Here is a 15,999-nt window from a genome sequence, read left to right on the forward strand (position 1 = left end):
AGCGGAGGTTGTGGCCGTGGGGTTTTGGTGTTGCTGGTGGGATCTGGCCGTCTGCACGGTGGTCGCTTCGTTAAGGAATTCATTACTGGACCCACTGGTTCCAACTGCCCAGTAACACAGGAGCAGCACCCGCACAAACCTCTCCGGAGACTTGCGGTCCTCAATCTACGGCTCTATTCAAATATTGTGAAAGACGTTACCAACGGCCGCAGTAAAAATAGAGGCTTTATGGGGGAGGAGAAGGGGAAACGCGCTGAAAACCCAGCGCAGGCGTGGGGAGAGCCGCTGGGACCGACCCCCATCGCCCGGCCGGCTGCGGTCCTCCGTCCAGCCGGGAATGATGTAAGAACTCTCTCCAGTTTGGGAGCACCTCCCTCTTCGTCTGCGGGAGGGTTTTAACTTCGCAGTCTCCTTGGAGACAGTTGAGCAAGTTTCGGGTGTTTTCCGGTGCCAAAGCGGAGGGGCCCGGGAGCTGAAGATGCACAGGGAGGTCTGTACGTTAATATTTTTTCCTGCCCTTATTCCACTTCCTTGCAGCCCGGCTGAAGCTAATCCAGAGCACGATCTGAGAGTGTTTGGCCACAGTTATTTCCGGTTTTATTTTCTTGCCTTTTTCCTGTTTCACTAAAAGACGAGCCAGAATTAATTTGCTCCTAATCTGGGAAAGCAGCCGGCGGGGCTGACCTCCGCCGTGTCCTTCCCCCCCTCCTCTCCCCAGAGCCCAGCCGGGGTGCGGGGACCATCCCGCGGGGTGCGGGCAGCGAGCGGGGCTCTCGGCAGAGCCTCCCTGCCCTTCCTGCCGGGCTGCCGGCTTTGGCAAACCTGCCCCAGCCCGCTCGCCTGCCTTGCCTACGCCCCAGCCGGGCTTCCAGCGTGGCTCGGCCATGTGGGCTGTGTTTGTACACAGATGAGTAATACGGTTACCCGGAGCCAGCGCCGGCGATAACGCAGCATCCGACCCAGCCCCGCTCCCGGGAGCAGCGCCGTAAGTACCGGCCGCTCTGCTTTTTCCCCTGAATCATTTCGGCTTGTTGCTTTTCACGCTTCCCCCCCCTGCCCGGGGGGACGCCGAGGGTTTGCACGACACGAGCTGGCGTGTGGGTCGTGCCGGGAGGCTGGGAGTTTTTCAGACGCGCCGTGAAAAGATGAAGGTGGGAAAGAGCTGCGCGGGATGGGGACGGCGCGGTGGGGCCGGCAGCACGGTGCTTTTCCCTGCCCTCCCACGGCACCGGCAGCTCGTGGCCGCGCTGATCGTTTGCAGAATTTATGGAAGTTTCACTCGGTGGCGTTTTAGGAGCGGGATGAGGCGCCGAGACGCGTCCGTCCCCCGAGGAGGATGGATGAAAGCGCTGGGTCTGGCAAAGAGCTCGAGCACGTGCCTGAAACGCACTGATTTTGGAAAGCCTTAAGCTTACGCGTACGCTCGGGGCTGCCTGCTCGTCTCAGATCCCGAGCAGATACCAGCAGCCACCCGCAGCAGTAACAGCCTCCTACAAAGCCTCTGTTGTTCTGCTGGAAAAGGTCTTGGCATGTCCCACGCTGCTGACTCCGGTGCTGAGCACTCAAAGGAGCCCAGCCGCTTGTTTTACAGTCCAACTAGTCTCTCTCCTTGCGCCGTCGTAAGAAAGTCATAGAAGTTAATAATTAACGGCTAAAATATTTTCCCCTCCATCGAAAGACACCGGCCGCACGCCGGCTGTGGTGGGAGAGCCATGGTGGGGGGGAGCTGCTGCAGCCACGCTCGCTGGAGCCAAGTCCGGACCCGCGGCGGAGGGACGGTGACAGGGGACGTGTCGGGGCTCCTCTCGGCACAGACAAACCGCAGCCGTTAAGGGCGAAAGCCGGTGCCGGGCAGGAACCTTCCCCCGGTGAATGCGGCACAAACCGAAGGCTCCCGAGCTGGACCTGCAGCCTGCAGTGCCTGGCATCCCCACGGGGCCTCGTGCACGGCCATAGGGGGGTGAGGAGGAGGAGGAGGAGGAAGAGGTGTGTTTGCAGCCAGCTGGGTGCTCCTGCAGAGTTTGTAACCTGCTGTTTGCAAAGGAGCCGTTCGCAGGGGTCACGGCTGCCATGTGCCCCCGTCCCTCGTCCCACGCCGCTGCCACGGGAGCAGTGCTCCGGGGTGGAAAAAGTCAGCCGAAGGAGGAGGAAAACACGGGACTGCAGGGTGTGCCCGGGCTGCTGCTGCACCCCGCAGCTCCGGTGACTCATTTTGCTCTTAAAAATACAAGCTCTTCGTTAAGCCCGGGCCCGGTGCTTCCCACATCCTTCCGCAGATGCGGCGCCGGTGCGGGGTGCGTGCGGGGGACCGGCTGCCTGCTCCACGCGTGGGCTGCACCGAGCGCGCCCGGCTCGGGGCCCCCGTCCAAAATCAGGGCTCCCGCACCCCGCGGCGTGCCTTTGTGAAGAGCCTGCGCTGCTTCCTCGGCTTCACCCGGATGAGACACATGAGTTTTGCGCCATCCCATCGTTGCCCTCATTTGTGTTTCTATCAGACGTGCGGCGGGGATGGGAAAAGGCAGAGCCCTGTGCCGGGCTGCCCTTCGTTTCTGGAGCACGCAAATAACCAACGGCTCCCTGCCCGCACTCCCTGCCCGCACTCCCTGCCCTCCAGCTGGGTCCCGAGGCTCTGGAAGCCACGGCAGGGATAAGGCCCCCCCTTCCAGCACGGAGCGGTGCAGGAATACCGAGGGGATCGCGGGGGGCCGTAGCCTCCGCGTAGCTTGGAGGCAGCACGCCTGCACTGCAACAGCCAAGAAAAAGCTCCTGATTTAATCCTAATCTTTAACTAAAGGCATTTCCAATTTTATTTTATGTCAGGTTTATTGCTCTCTTGCCTCGTTAATTTTTTCCCTTCTGTTAACCGCCTCCCAGCCACCTCCCTCTCTCCCGGTGCTCCCCGCGCACGGTGCCCCACGGCATTTTGCCCGTGTCGGTTTTGCACCGGAGCTGCTCGGCCGCGCAGAGAGGTAGAGTACGGGCGGGGAGGAAGAGAAGGGGAAGTTGAAGGGCAATGCCAGGGGCCGGGAAAGGGCAGCAGAGGGGTTCGTTTGGGACCGGCAAGCCTCTGCGCAGCTCCGGCAAGGCGCGCTGAAGGCTGAATCTCGGTGTGTCCCGGTGTGAAATTATGGGATGGCTGAGGCAGCCGAAGTGCCGCCACAGGAGCGGTGCTCAGGAGGCTGCGGAGGCTCCTTCTTGTGGCTCCGTGGGCCGGAGGGTCGCAGACAGCTCTCAGAAACCGGGGGGGGGACCAGTGCGTTGGTTCTCACGCCCGTGCGACCCAGCTGACCCGGCACGCCGAGCCTCGCGCTCCTTCTCACCCGGCTCGCCCCGGGCCAGGCGGTCCCTCGCAGGAGGGCGCAGGGGATAATTATTTTTTTTTCACCTTTATTTCGCAGATTGGAGGTGGAGGCGGAGGGGGGAGAGGCGGCACTGCCAAAGCGGTCAGTGGGTAAGAGACGGGGACGTTGGGGCCGGAGGGGCTGCACCGTGGCACTGGGATGCCCCGTGGGCAGCGGGCAGCAATGAACCAGCCCGGGCGCTGCCTGGGACCCTGCGTCCTCCCCAGCCCATGCCCAGGGTTTTCTGTGCGACCTCGGGGTACTCCGGAGACGTGGACGCTGTTCCCGCATCACCCCTGGCTCTGTTGGGGTGATGACAGGGACTTCCAGTCCCTCTGGGTGGTGGGCACAGGGACACGCTGTCCTTCTCCCCCTGGGTGGTGGGGAGGGGGTCCCAACATCCCCATTTGCCATGCGTGGGTTTGGGACCCTGCATGGGGACACTGTGCCACGTCCCCACAAATGCTCGTCTCCCCCAGGTCACGCATCCTGCACCCGGGGAGCGTCACTTCGGCCGTCACGGGGCAGCCCCGTCCCCGTCCCATCGCTTCCCCAGCGCGGTGAGATGCGGCCAGGCGGGGCGTGAGGCAGCGCGGGGGCTCGTCCCCAGGGAAGCCCAGCCGAAAACATCCCTCGGAGCCGGAGCGATGCTGAGCCTCAAGCTACCCCGGCTGCTCAGCATCAACCAAGTGCCTAAGGTCAGAGAGGAGCTTTTCCTCCCTAAGCTCGAGGCTCGGCGGGGTTTGGGGAGGTGACAGACGGGAGCAGGGTGCTGGGGTGGCCATCCCCAGCGAGCTCGGCCCCTCCCCGGGACCACCTCCCCTGGGGGGACACGGCTCTGTCCTCGCAGCAGGGTCCTGGGTCCTGAATTATGGGCACCTTCCTTTTGGCAACCTTCCTTCCTTCCTCCTCCTCCGGTTTGTCCTTCCTTCTCCTCCGACTGCCACTGGTGCCCGTCTTTGCCTTGCAGGGGTACCGGGAGCAGGGGATCCTCTTTGGGTATCGCCCCCCCAGAAGCTCGGCAGCAGACTGCCTCCTCAGCGTCTTCCAGATGACGAATGAGACCCTAAATATCTGGACGCATTTTGTGCCTGCCTGGTAGGTACCGTGTCCTGGGTCTTCAGCATCCGGGGGAGGAGGCGGCGGGTCTCTGCGGTGGGAGCAAGGCTGCGGGAGCGGGGACGGGGAGCACCCAGGGGTGCGATGCTCACCTTCCTCCACCCCACAGGTACTTCGTGTGGACGCTGGTGGGGCAGCTGCGGGGCCCGGGGGGCCGGGAGGACCCCCACGCCTGGCCGCTCCTCGCCTACCTGCTGACGTGCTGCATCTACCCCCTCGCCTCCAGCTGCGCCCACACCTTCAGCACCATGTCCACCCGCGCCCGGCACATCTGCTACTTCTTCGATTACGCGGCTCTCAGCATGTACAGCTTGGGTAAGGACGGGCAGGTTGGCAGAGGTCTCGGTGGGGTGCCCGTCCCCAGCACCCCCCAGCGCAGCAGGACCCGAAGCACAGGGAGGCAGCAGGGACGGGGCTGGACCCCCGGGTGCTCAGACGGCTCGTACCCATGGGACAGGCAGAAACGGCAGCTGCTTGTGTGGAGTTTCTCCTCCTCCTCCTCCTCCTTCTCCTCCACCTCTTCTTCCTCTTCCTCCTCCTCCCCCTCCTCCTCCTCCTTCTCCTTCTCCTCCTCCTCCTCCTTCTCCTCCTTCTCCTTCTCCTTCTCCTTCTTCTCCTTCTCCTTCTCCTTCTCCTCCACCTCTTCTTCCTCTTCCTCCTCCTCCTCCTCCCTGCAGCCTGGCACTTGAGAGGGACCGTGAAGCATCTCTGACACCGCCACAAATAATAATTTGAGGCTGAGTTTCGTACTGGGCAGCCCTGGGATGGAGGCCTGGCTGCGCGATGCGCTTTGGTGTTTGTACTGAACAGAATAAAGCAAAAAACCCACATTAAAAGCAAACGCTGTCAGTGAAGGCGGTGGCAGCTCACCGGGGTGCAAACCCAGGGTGGGCAGCAGCAGCCGGGGTCTTCTCAGGGCACAACGCGCCTCCGGCTGCTCACGGCGAGGTGTTTGCAGGGGCTGGCTGGCAGGACGGCTGCCGGATGCTCCCCGCAGCTATTTACCTCCTCGTCTACCCGAATTCCCATCTCCCTTTCCCGAGAGCGCCCAACGCCCAGTGCCGGGCTAACCGGGCACCTCCTGCGCTTCCAGGGTCTGCGCTGGCGTACTCGGCGTACATCTTCCCTGCAGAATGGGTCGACAGCACGTTCCACCACTGCTACGTCCCCATCGCGGTGTTTAACACCGTCGTTAGCACCAGTCTGTCCTGCTACTCCAGGTAAGCTCCTGCGTTACCTGCCACGATTGCTACAGCAGAATCAGTAATTAGTATTATTAATAAAGGTTTTTCAATTACAGGCTGTGTCGTAACAATAAGAGCCTTAAGTTCAGGAAGGGGAAAGGGGGATTTTTGGTTTGGGAGATGTGTTGCATGTTGGCACAAGGAGAGTTTGATGGTAAAAAGTGCAAAACAACTGAGGTGGCTTTAATTTGTGGAAGTCGGAAAGGTATCGTTGCGTGGCGCGTGCCTGGCAGGAGGACGCCCGCCCCCAGCACCGTCTCTGGGCTGCGGTTTGTCGCACACAGCCTGCAGAAAGGGCTGGGCTCCCGTGCCCCCAACGGTTAAACGTGCGCTTGGGTTGAAACGGGAGCACGGTCCTGCCAAAGGCACGTAGCAGCCAAAGGGCTGTGTGTGTGCGTGCGTGTTTCTATGTGCGTGTGTTTCTATGTGCGTGTGTTTGTGAGTGTGTGTTTCTATGTGCGTGTGTTTGTGAGTGTGTGTTTCTATGTGCGTGCGTGTTTCTATGTGCGTGTGTTTCTATGTGCGTGTGTTTGTGAGTGTGTGTTTCTATGTGCGTGTGTTTGTGAGTGTGTGTTTCTATGTGCGTGCGTTTCTATGTGCGTGTTTCTATGTGCGTGTTTCTATGTGCGTGTGTTTCTATGTGAGTGTGTTTGTGCGTGTGTTTGTGAGTGTGTGTTTCTATGTGCGTGTGTTTCTATGTGCGTGTTTCTATGTGCGTGTGTTTCTATGTGCGTGTGTTTCTATGCGTGTGTTTCTATGTGTGCGTGTGTTTCTGTGTGCGTGTGTTTCTATGTGCGTGTGTTTCTATGTGTGTGTTTCTATGTGCGTGTGTTTCTATGTGCGTGTGTTTCTATGCGTGTGTTTCTATGTGTGCGTGTGTTTCTGTGTGCGTGTGTTTCTATGTGCGTGTGTTTCTATGTGTGTATAACAGACTTGCAGAGGAGGAACCTCAACATTCTTGCAGCCGACCGCATCATTTTTAAAGCATGAGCAGCATCGCGTGCGCGGTATTTTGTTCCTGAACGGCGTTAGACAATTTGTTTGGGATAACTCAGATGTCTGAGCGACTCGGCTGATTTCCAGCAATACATGCCGTGCTAGGTCTCTGGATGGGTTTTTATTTAATTTGTGGTAGATACCTCCCTGAAGGCTGGGTTTGTAAAGCGCTCGCGTCCGTCACTGCGACAACACGCAGCTTGCTTTGCAAAACCTACGATTCCTGTTCTCACAAGTGGTGTGCACTGTTTGGCATTATTCTTTCCTTGTATTTCAGGGTGTCTTTGTATTTCGGGGTGTCTTTGGCATGTGGTTGCTCTTTGGCACGTGGTCGCCTGTTGCAGCATCACGTAACCCTGGGGGGTTCCCCCCCCCCACCCCCGGGGCCCTCCCGGCACAGGGCTGCGTTCGATGCTGCTGCCTCGGCGGGGAGGAAGATGCTCCCACGTCCCGGCACGCTCGGCACGGAGAAATCACGCTGCCCGGCCGGCTCTGCTGCGCGAGAGGGGCTGCAGCGGGGTGGGATGGTGCTGAGCACCGCCGTGTCTTCCTCAGAGGGACCTGCTAAGCCCTCACTATTCCTTATGGATCCTGCAAATTTGGCTCATTTAAGTGTCTGTTGAGTATGGGAGGGTTTACTCGCCTTCTGGTCTGTGGGTTACTCCCTGGAGTAAGTCCCTGGGGTGGAAGATGTGGACCTGTCCTTGGTATTACTGCGCAGTACTGCAAACTCAAGGATCTCTCCTGGATCGCTCAGTGGATGATCCCAGTTGGGGCTTGGTATTTTTTCCTTATATTCCTCATTTTTTTCTCTTTCTTTTTGTCTCTTTTCCCTCTCTTATTTTTGTCTCGTGCATCTCTTTATTGTCTCGTTAGATGGGCTTAGCAAACGAAGCTTACTGACCGCCTGCTAATCCTAGTACTTACCGCTCGAAGATAACGCTTAGGAAATATCAGCAGCTTGAGATCAGGTCCAGATTAATTTGGATTGTTTAAAAAAATTCTCGATCTGCAAATTTAAATTGTCAGCATCTCTCTACGACAAAACTGTAAGTACAGTTAAGTGAAAAACCTGCAGCTATCGTTACGGGATAGAACAGCAGTTCCTGTCGTCTCAGGACGCTATGCGTTAGCGAAGCGGTAAACCCACCAAATGTAGGCTTAAAAATCAAAAGATCAACAAAGCATCCCCGGGTGAGCAGCAACGCTGGATGCACCGCAGCAGTGGTGCTGGCTCACCCCCGTGGTGCTGAGCAGAGAACGAGCCCCCCCGTAACTCACCACCGCACCCTGCGCGCACCCGGTCACCTCCTTGGAGCGCGTTAGCTGCCCGCACCCCGTGCCCCTCTGCACGCCCGTGCATGAGCGTCTCGGCTGCGTGTCGCCCTGTCCGTGCCCCCGTCCGTCTGTCTCTCTCCTCGCTCTTCCCTCGCAGGCTGCGGCTGGCAGAGGACGAGGGTGCACGGTTTTGTACCCGCCTCTGCTCCGGCGCTTCCCTGGTTCGTGGCAGGGGCTCGTGCCGGGCGTGCACCCCGGGTGCCTGAGCCACGGCCGGCGGGTCGGGGATGGGGAGGCGGTGGGGCTCGCCGCCCCCGAGACCCCCCGTGAGGCCGCCGGTGCCTGGGCCACCCCGTTTCCTACCGCAGGGCGCTGCTCCCCGATCGCCTTCGCTTCGGCGTCACCCTCGGCTGAGTCACAGCAGCCCGAACGTCCCACCGAGCCGGCGTGGGGGGTCAGATGGGAGCGGACCCGAAACCGAATTATGCAATGGGCGGCGATGCTACCGAGCCGGGAGCGGTTGGAGGGGACCTGCCCGGGCAGCCCTGCTCCTGCCCCGCTCGCAGCAACGCTGTCAGGGCTGCTCCGCCAACCGCACCCCGGGCAGGGCTGTCTCCGGGAGCCGGGAGGGTGCGTGGCTGCCTGGGGCCGGGGTCACGCGAGGGGCCGGGCGAGCGGCACGGCTGGCCGCTGCGGAGTGGTTCCTGCTGTCAGCGCCGGGCTACCTGAACCCGGCTGGTGGTCTTCTGCACCGTGGCCAAACGCAGCGGCAGAGGATGCTCGGCATCTTGACGCGGCCCGGGAAGGTCAAGGGGAGTTTGGGGTAATGCAGAGGAGGATGCGGCGAGGTGATGAAGGCAGGGACTTGCAGCGGGGTGTCTGAAGAAAGGCATCTGCTAAGCTACTGCACCAAATTTAATCAGCTTCTCAGGAACATTTTCCACCCCTAGATGGCTGACTGATGAGTCAGCAGTAAGATTTTTGGTTGGTTGGGTTTTGCCTCCTTCGGCCAAGGAACATTGAATTGCCAAACAGGGCAACACGTGCAGACGGACCGAAATAAGTGCGTTTATCCTTTACGTGATGCTAGATACCCCTGGCACACCGAAACAGAGCGCGTCCGACTGCATCCCTCCCCCCCGGGCAGGATGGGCAGCCGCACAAAAGGTTTCTTTCATGCCTGAGGATTTGGCATCTCCCTGCGGACATCCCCGCGAAAGCAGAAGAACCTGTAGGGGGTTTTCAGGAGGAGAACAGAGTACGCTTGAACCCTGCTGCATCTCACTTGTCCCCTGTGAGCAGGGCACCGTCCCCGGGGTTACCCTGCGCCCGGCCGTGCGCCCAGGCTGCGGGGTGGGGGCTGTTTTGGCAACAGAGGAGAGCAGGTTGGATCGGTACGTGGCCGGAGGAGTGGGAATACGTGTGGCAAGGGTGGAGCGGGATGGGAGTACAGCACCGGGCAGGTGAAACCACGGTAGGAAAACGTAGCAGGAATCATGCAGAAGTGCGGGAGGAAATGGAGCAGGAGGCATCTTCAGCATCATGGTCATGTCTTCCGAGCAAGCCACCAGCCACGGTGGGAGGCCAAACCGCGGAGGAGCGAGGTGAGAGCCCTTACGCAGTTCGTGGCTCTTGAGCGTAAGTTGAATTGTTGGGGTTTCAGCCGTATTTCGGGTCATATCGACAGAGCCCTCCTGTTTGGGGGAAGGTCTGTTGTAGTTCTGCTCAGGTGAATCCTGCTGTTTCCACATTGGGTTAAAAACCTGTAAAAGTTGGTCTTTCCCAGCGGGGAGGCACCGGAGGCAGAGCTTTTCTGTTCCCGGTCTGGAGCTCCCGTGGCTGCGGCGGGAGGGCAGGGTGATGCTGCCGGAGCCTCCCCCGGGGTCGGGAGCATCCCGACGCCCACCCTGCCGCCTCCCCGCTACCCCACGGCCGGAGGGGCAGGGCTTGGCGTGGGGCGCGTTGGCCGTGCGTGGTGCGGCTCCCCTGGGCTTTCCGTCTCCACGTTTCCTTTGAGTCGTGTTCCCTGCGCGGCAAGAGCAGGCTGGGGGCTCGGCACACGGCTTGCGACCCAGCCCCAGTTTTTATAATGGTTTTTTGGGGACTTGGGTGGTCAATTCTTTCATGATTTCAGCTATGGAGTGTGTCCTACATTTCAGCAGCACGATTTCCTGGGGAACAAAATGCAGACTCTTAGTCCCTGTCCAGAATATATGGTATGATTCTAACCAACAGGCTGCTTCTTCCCGTATGATGGTGATGTCATTAAAAAGTAACTTGTTAAATTAATTTACTTTGTGATTTCAGTAACTCTCTGCACGCATTCTCTGAAACGACAATCGCAAAGTCTTGGCAGGGTGTAAAAAAGAAGGATGCTGCGACGTTTCATGCATTTCAAACGTCAGCTGCAATACAGCTTAATTAACGAACGGTGACAATCACAGCCGGAATGCTGCATTACCTACAGAGCCTTCCAAACCAAGGCAGATGTATTATCCTTGTGATTGCCGTGCCCGGAAAGCTTGGATTTAAAACCCAGAGTGAAAACTCAGTTAAAAACAACTGCAGGGGCAGCAGCTGTCTGAAGACCAGCTCTGTTCTGGCTGCCGATGGCTAACGAGCAATGGTCAAAGAAGCAAAATCAGCCGCGCCAGGATGGTGTAAAAACGGTTGTTTCCAGAGCCGCAGAGCCGCACCGCGAGAGCCAGAGCAGAGAACAGGGCAGAGCCCCTAAATCCTTCCTCCCCCAGCTCAGGGTTCAGCCCGGGAAGGTCCCACCACATGAGCCGAGGGTGGGCGCAGCTTTAACACCGCCAGCAGACAAAACCCGCGCCGCTCTGGCTGAACCCGCGGGCAGCCGTGGGACGGACGTATGCGCAGTCTATACACTGCAACCACACAGTCCCCAGCAAACAGAATCCGGTGCTTACGTGAGCCTAACCCGCCGCGCTGTGCCCTGCGAAACACCTTCCCTGTTTTCCTCTAGGTTTCTGGAGGTGGAGCACCCCAGGTTCAGCAAGGCTTCCCGCACGCTGGCCTTTGTGTACCCGTACCTCTTCGACAGCATCCCTCTCTTCTACAGGGTACGTCTCCCACGGCCCATGCTCCCAGCACCGAGACGTTTGCTTGCTGCGGGGTTGGAAATATCAGCTGCTTCATCTCAGTCTGAAAATATTTGGGAAAATATGCCAGCCTTTTTTTTTTTTTTTTTTTTTTTAAAAAAAGGAAAACAAACTCTGGCAGGAAAAGAGATTTGGTTGTTTTTTCCTGCACCTATTGCTAGGCAGATTCCTTCCACTGCAAAGCTCCGCGCTTTGTCCGTGCTGGAAAGTTACTGCCTTTGAAAGCTGCGAGTTTTCCAGTCCCTAAACTGGAGCGGGGCGGGAGTTTTGCTGCAGGGAGGTCTAAGGACAGGAGGTGCGGGGCTGAGATTTGCATGAAATGGAGGTGACAGCACTCGTATTGAGCCCTGGGTCCTGCACCCCGTGCCCTGTTGTGGGGTGGTGGGCGGCCAGAGATGACGGGGGGCTCGGGGAACGGCGCTGCCTGCCTTAGAAACGTGTTGTTCCCCTCTTTCCCTTGCACGCTACCCCTGCGTGGACACCTCTCTGCTGCCGCAGTTCTACCTGTGCGCGGCGGAGAGCTGCACGGAGGCTGCCATCCTGGTCCACTACAAGCACACCATCTTCGCCTTCCTCACCTGCTTCATCTTCGCCAGCCACCTGCCCGAGAGACTTGCGCCGGGACACTTTGATTATATAGGTGAGTGCCGGAAGGGTGAGTTGGCATTGTTTTCGCATTATTTTCAGGAAGAAAGCGCGTTAATGCCTGAGTGACTCCCAGAGGTTATAATATATTCCCCGCTGGCAATCTGAGATGTGGTTTTACGTATGAGATACAGCAGTCCTGCCTAGGTCAAGCGGGAACAGCTCCAGAAGCGTGCCGTTTCCAAAACGCAGCGCGGGAGCAGCCTCCGAGGAGAGGTCCTGGCCGCATCAGGGTTTTCCCTGCTCCCGCCACGCCGTGCACGAGCACGGAGCTCCTTAGCACCGCGCGTGTGCCGGGACGGCGGCAGCCAGCTGCGCATCCCTCGCTGCCGTTACGGCCGGCTGGGTTTTTGGAAAGGAAGATCTCTGTGCTCTGATGGCGCAATGATAAAAGCCACAAAAATTAGTAGAATAAATATTTAAAAATGTGATGCCCGGAGAAGAAAGACAGGGAACTACTGGGGAGAGTCCAGCCGAGGGCTGCGAGGATGAGGAGGGGCCTGGAGCATCTCTCGTACGAGGAAAGGCTGAGAGAGCCGGGGCTGGTTGGCCTGGAGAAGAGAAGGCTGAGAGGGGATCTCATCAATGGTTATCAATATCTAAAGGGTGGGTGTCACGAGGATGGGGCCAGACTCTTCTCAGCGGTGCCCAGTGACAGGACAAGGGGCAACGGGCACAAACTGGAACTCAGGGAGTTCCATCTGAACATGAGGAGAAACTTCTTCCCTCTGCGGGTGACCGAGCCCTGGGACAGGCTGCCCAGAGAGGTTGTGGAGTCTCCTTCTCTGGAGAGATTCAAACCCCCCGGACACAATCCTGTGCGACCTGCTCTGAGTGATCCTGCTCTAGCAGGGGGTTGGATGAGATGATCTCCAGAGGTCCCTTCCAACCCCCCCAGCCTGTGAAGCTGTGGAGGCAATGGATGCCATGCAGAAGGTCTGCTGAGCCCTCCCGGCGCTGTTTTAAAGAGTTTCTCGGTGAGTGCTTTTGGCTTTGTTGCAGGGCACAGCCACCAAGTCTTCCACGTCTGTGGGATCATCGGGACGCACTTCCAGATGGAGGCCATCACGATGGACATGGCCGAGCGCCATGACCGGCTCCTGCCCGCCCCGCTGGTCCCCTCCTCCCTGCAGACCCTCGGGTCCATGGGCATCTGCGTGGCCGTGAGCCTGGCTGTCATCGGGCTCTGCTCGATGTCCCTGCGCTTCATGCCGGAGCCTCTGCAGAGAGAAAAACTGCACGGGCATTAGGCTTCAGGTCTAGATAGTATTCATGCTGCTCCACGGGAGAGACCCTAAACAGTAAGGGTCTGGCATGGACGAGGAGGAGTTTATTCACCTACGCTCTCTGAGAAAATGCTTATTTAAAATTTTCTCAGGAGCGAAACATATTGCACTGGGTTTTGTACATAGAGCTTTAAAGCTGGGAACAGGTTATGATATGCTTTTAATCAAGTTGCTATTTCACCACAAGAAATATTTCAAATAATCTTAACTTTTTTTCTGCAAAAGGGAGATAAGTGCTAATACTTTCCAAAGCAATAGGCATTCATCAGGTCTGCCTTACGGAGGAATCGGGGGGGGCGAGTGAACGTGGGTAACACTGGTCCGCTGGTGGCACAGATGTCCTTGTCATCAGCTCAGACCGATAGCCAGGACTCCTTGGTGAAGGCACGAGCAAGGGCGCTCCCAGGGGCTCCTTAACTAAGGTTTTCACCTTGAAAGTGGCATTATTTAGGGGATTAAAACCTCAGAGATCCGTGGTACACTGCCTTACGCTAAACCCAAGTGCCTGACGGATGTGGGATTCAGAGAGACTAGAGTTTGCCTGTGTTTTAAATTCAGCTATTTTTAATCGTTACCCAGAAAGACTTACTCTAGAAGAACTCTCCATGGGACGCTCCTCCAGAATAGCGGGGGTTTTTTGTCTGATTCCGGTGCATAGGTAAGTCCTGGGAAATTAACTCCCATGGGAGAGCCGAGCTCCCTCCTTGCCCCAGGACCTCCGTCCTGTACTCCCACCTGGGCTCCTTCTCTAACCTCGTTTGTGGCATCAAACGTTAACGGAGGGAGAAATACCCGTGCGGTGACGACAGGGCTTCCTGCCAAGCGCTGTTTTGTACCGAGCGTTTAACAGGGGTGCGAAGCCGCCCACGGGCAGCCGGGCTGTTCAGAAAAGGTGTTTGACACCTTGCTGAGGGTGCTGAGGAATTCCCGGCTGCCTCGTCGAGGGATCCTCTCCCCGCGGTTGCTGAGGCAGGACCCTTGGTCTGAGGGATGACTGATGCTACAGCCGTCACCTCCGAACCTCTCCCGTTTCTGGTCCCGCTCGCACAGAATGTTTTTCTTCTTGGGAGTGAGTAGGATGGGGGTGTCCAGGGAGAATGAAGCATCGGCTGAGCAAGAAGCAGGAGCCTGAGCCACGTGGAGATGCACGCAGTCGGCCGAAAGGCAGGATGCAGAACAGCTGAGCTGGTAATGCAGGGGGTCAAACCCACAAACCCGTGTCATTTTAAGGCATTTCCAGGGTTGGACCTCTGCTCTCCCAGCAATCGCCCCGTGCTCCGGCCGCTGCTCCTCGCTTTGCTCTGCTCTGTGGCGGCTGGATCCTACAAGGGGAAGCGGAGAGCCCTGAGCAGAGCCTGGAGGTACCAGCCTGGTGCGGGCGGGGGGGAGGCAGCTCGTGGGGAGGGCTCGACTGGGGGCTCCGGCCACCGAGGCTCTCACGCTGGATTTGCCTAATACCACGCGGGAGGTATAGGAACGCGCGATGCAAAGATTACTGCTAGGGAATGTTATCAAGCTTCTTGATAATCATACGGGTGTGTAATTTGTTTTGTGTATAATTACCTCTCTCAAGGTATAATTGATGCACTTTTGAGTGACAATACAACGGCTCGTTAAATATATTATGGGACAAATAAGTCTTTTGAAAAATAGCTTTCTTTTGAAAGCTGACCAAGATTTATATTAATATTTATAAGCACTGGAACACAATTGTTTATTCAACAGTTTTATTTCATTAAAAAGAAAACTAATATAACTATCGCACTGATACACGCTAACCTGATTTGTATAGTTTCATAAAAGTACTGTCTGTGAAAATGAATCACTTCAGAGATAATTGCTGATAATTGCAAAGCTTATTTACCTTGTGTACTCGCGTGACTGGAAAGGAATCTGGCTCTGCGCGCAAGACACGATTTAAGGGTCTGTAAAATTTACATGAATCATTATACATTTTTTCTTGGTTGTTTAACTTTTGAGTTTGGGAAGTCCGCTTGTCCTCTTCAGGTGAAATTATCTGTAGGAAAACCGCATTAAAAAATGTAACACCGTATTATACACTACCCTAATCCCTCTGGATCCTGTAGTGCTTTGCACAGACCCGTAGTCTGGTACGTACTTCACACACTAAACCAGTCAATGTTTGATCTTGAAGTAGCACAGCTCAGCCAGATTTCTTGTTCAGCTGGAGACAGGCCTTCAAAAAGCTATTCAATGATGTACTAAATTTTAGTCACGTAAATAAAAACTCTGCATCAAATTGTTACGAGTAAATAATACAGGATAGTTATTTGCTGGAACGTGCTGTTTTGTTGTGTGTCCGTGCCCAATCCAGAGCAAGTCACAAACAAAACTATTCATTTTATGGCCAAATCCCAGAGAACATCACTCATCTGCTCCTCAGCCAAGGAGGTCTGACTGCGCTGATGAACCAAGCAGATATACAGCAGATTCTTAGGTCTGTCGAGTTCCTTTGGGTCAAGGGAAAAGGTGAATGTAAATATTCCTGAATAGCGCTTCATCCAAAAGACACAGGTCTTCTTCCAGAGGAGTATAACGCACAACGCGGATTTGAATAAGCTGGAATGAGGGTTTGACGGTGGTAGCGGGAGTCAGGACTGTCTTTGGGAGCACGTCCCCGGCGAGGCAGGCCTCGTCGTCGGGTTCTGTACCAGGAGTCTGGTGTGGGAATCGTTAGCTCATTTGTTAAACCATCATCTTTCCTCCCGTGATGATACCGAGCTCTGCTCTCCCTCGCCCTGTGTGTATCATTTCCCAGGTGGGTATCGGTGCGATGGGTTTAATTTATTAAGTCCTAAGCAGTCTGGGATCGACGAGAAGCGAGACGCTGCCGCAGTGGTCAGTGTTTTCTGCTGCAAGTGCAGCTTCAGGCGCTTTTATCCGCTAGTTCCCAGGGCTTTGGGAATTCAGACTGGTTTTTAGGGTGGCAGCTCCCTCTTACCAGTTT

General features: G+C 56.8%; 1 protein-coding gene across 5 annotated transcripts; it reads left to right on the forward strand.

Moving 5' to 3' along the window:
* Positions 1–279: 279 nt before the first annotated feature.
* Positions 280–15,328, forward strand: PAQR5 (progestin and adipoQ receptor family member 5). 5 transcript variants are annotated; one of them, XM_054837359.1, is made up of 10 exons: positions 473–490; positions 908–985; positions 3,399–3,451; positions 3,821–4,039; positions 4,312–4,439; positions 4,570–4,775; positions 5,554–5,680; positions 10,965–11,061; positions 11,599–11,740; positions 12,748–15,328. In XM_054837359.1, the coding sequence occupies exons 4-10, from the start codon at positions 3,989–3,991 to the stop codon at positions 12,993–12,995; spliced, it is 999 nt and encodes a 332-aa protein (XP_054693334.1). In that variant the 5' UTR covers positions 473–490; positions 908–985; positions 3,399–3,451; positions 3,821–3,988; the 3' UTR covers positions 12,996–15,328. The 5 variants fall into 5 exon arrangements, with proteins under 5 accessions (XP_054693333.1, XP_054693330.1, XP_054693334.1 ...); XM_054837358.1 differs by lacking the exon at positions 908–985 and having other exon boundaries at positions 280–490; XM_054837355.1 differs by lacking the exon at positions 908–985 and having other exon boundaries at positions 435–494.
* Positions 15,329–15,999: the final 671 nt, after the last annotated feature.

Source organism: Grus americana, chromosome 10 (genome assembly GCF_028858705.1).
Source record: "Grus americana isolate bGruAme1 chromosome 10, bGruAme1.mat, whole genome shotgun sequence".
Classification (NCBI taxonomy): Eukaryota; Metazoa; Chordata; class Aves; order Gruiformes; family Gruidae; genus Grus; species Grus americana.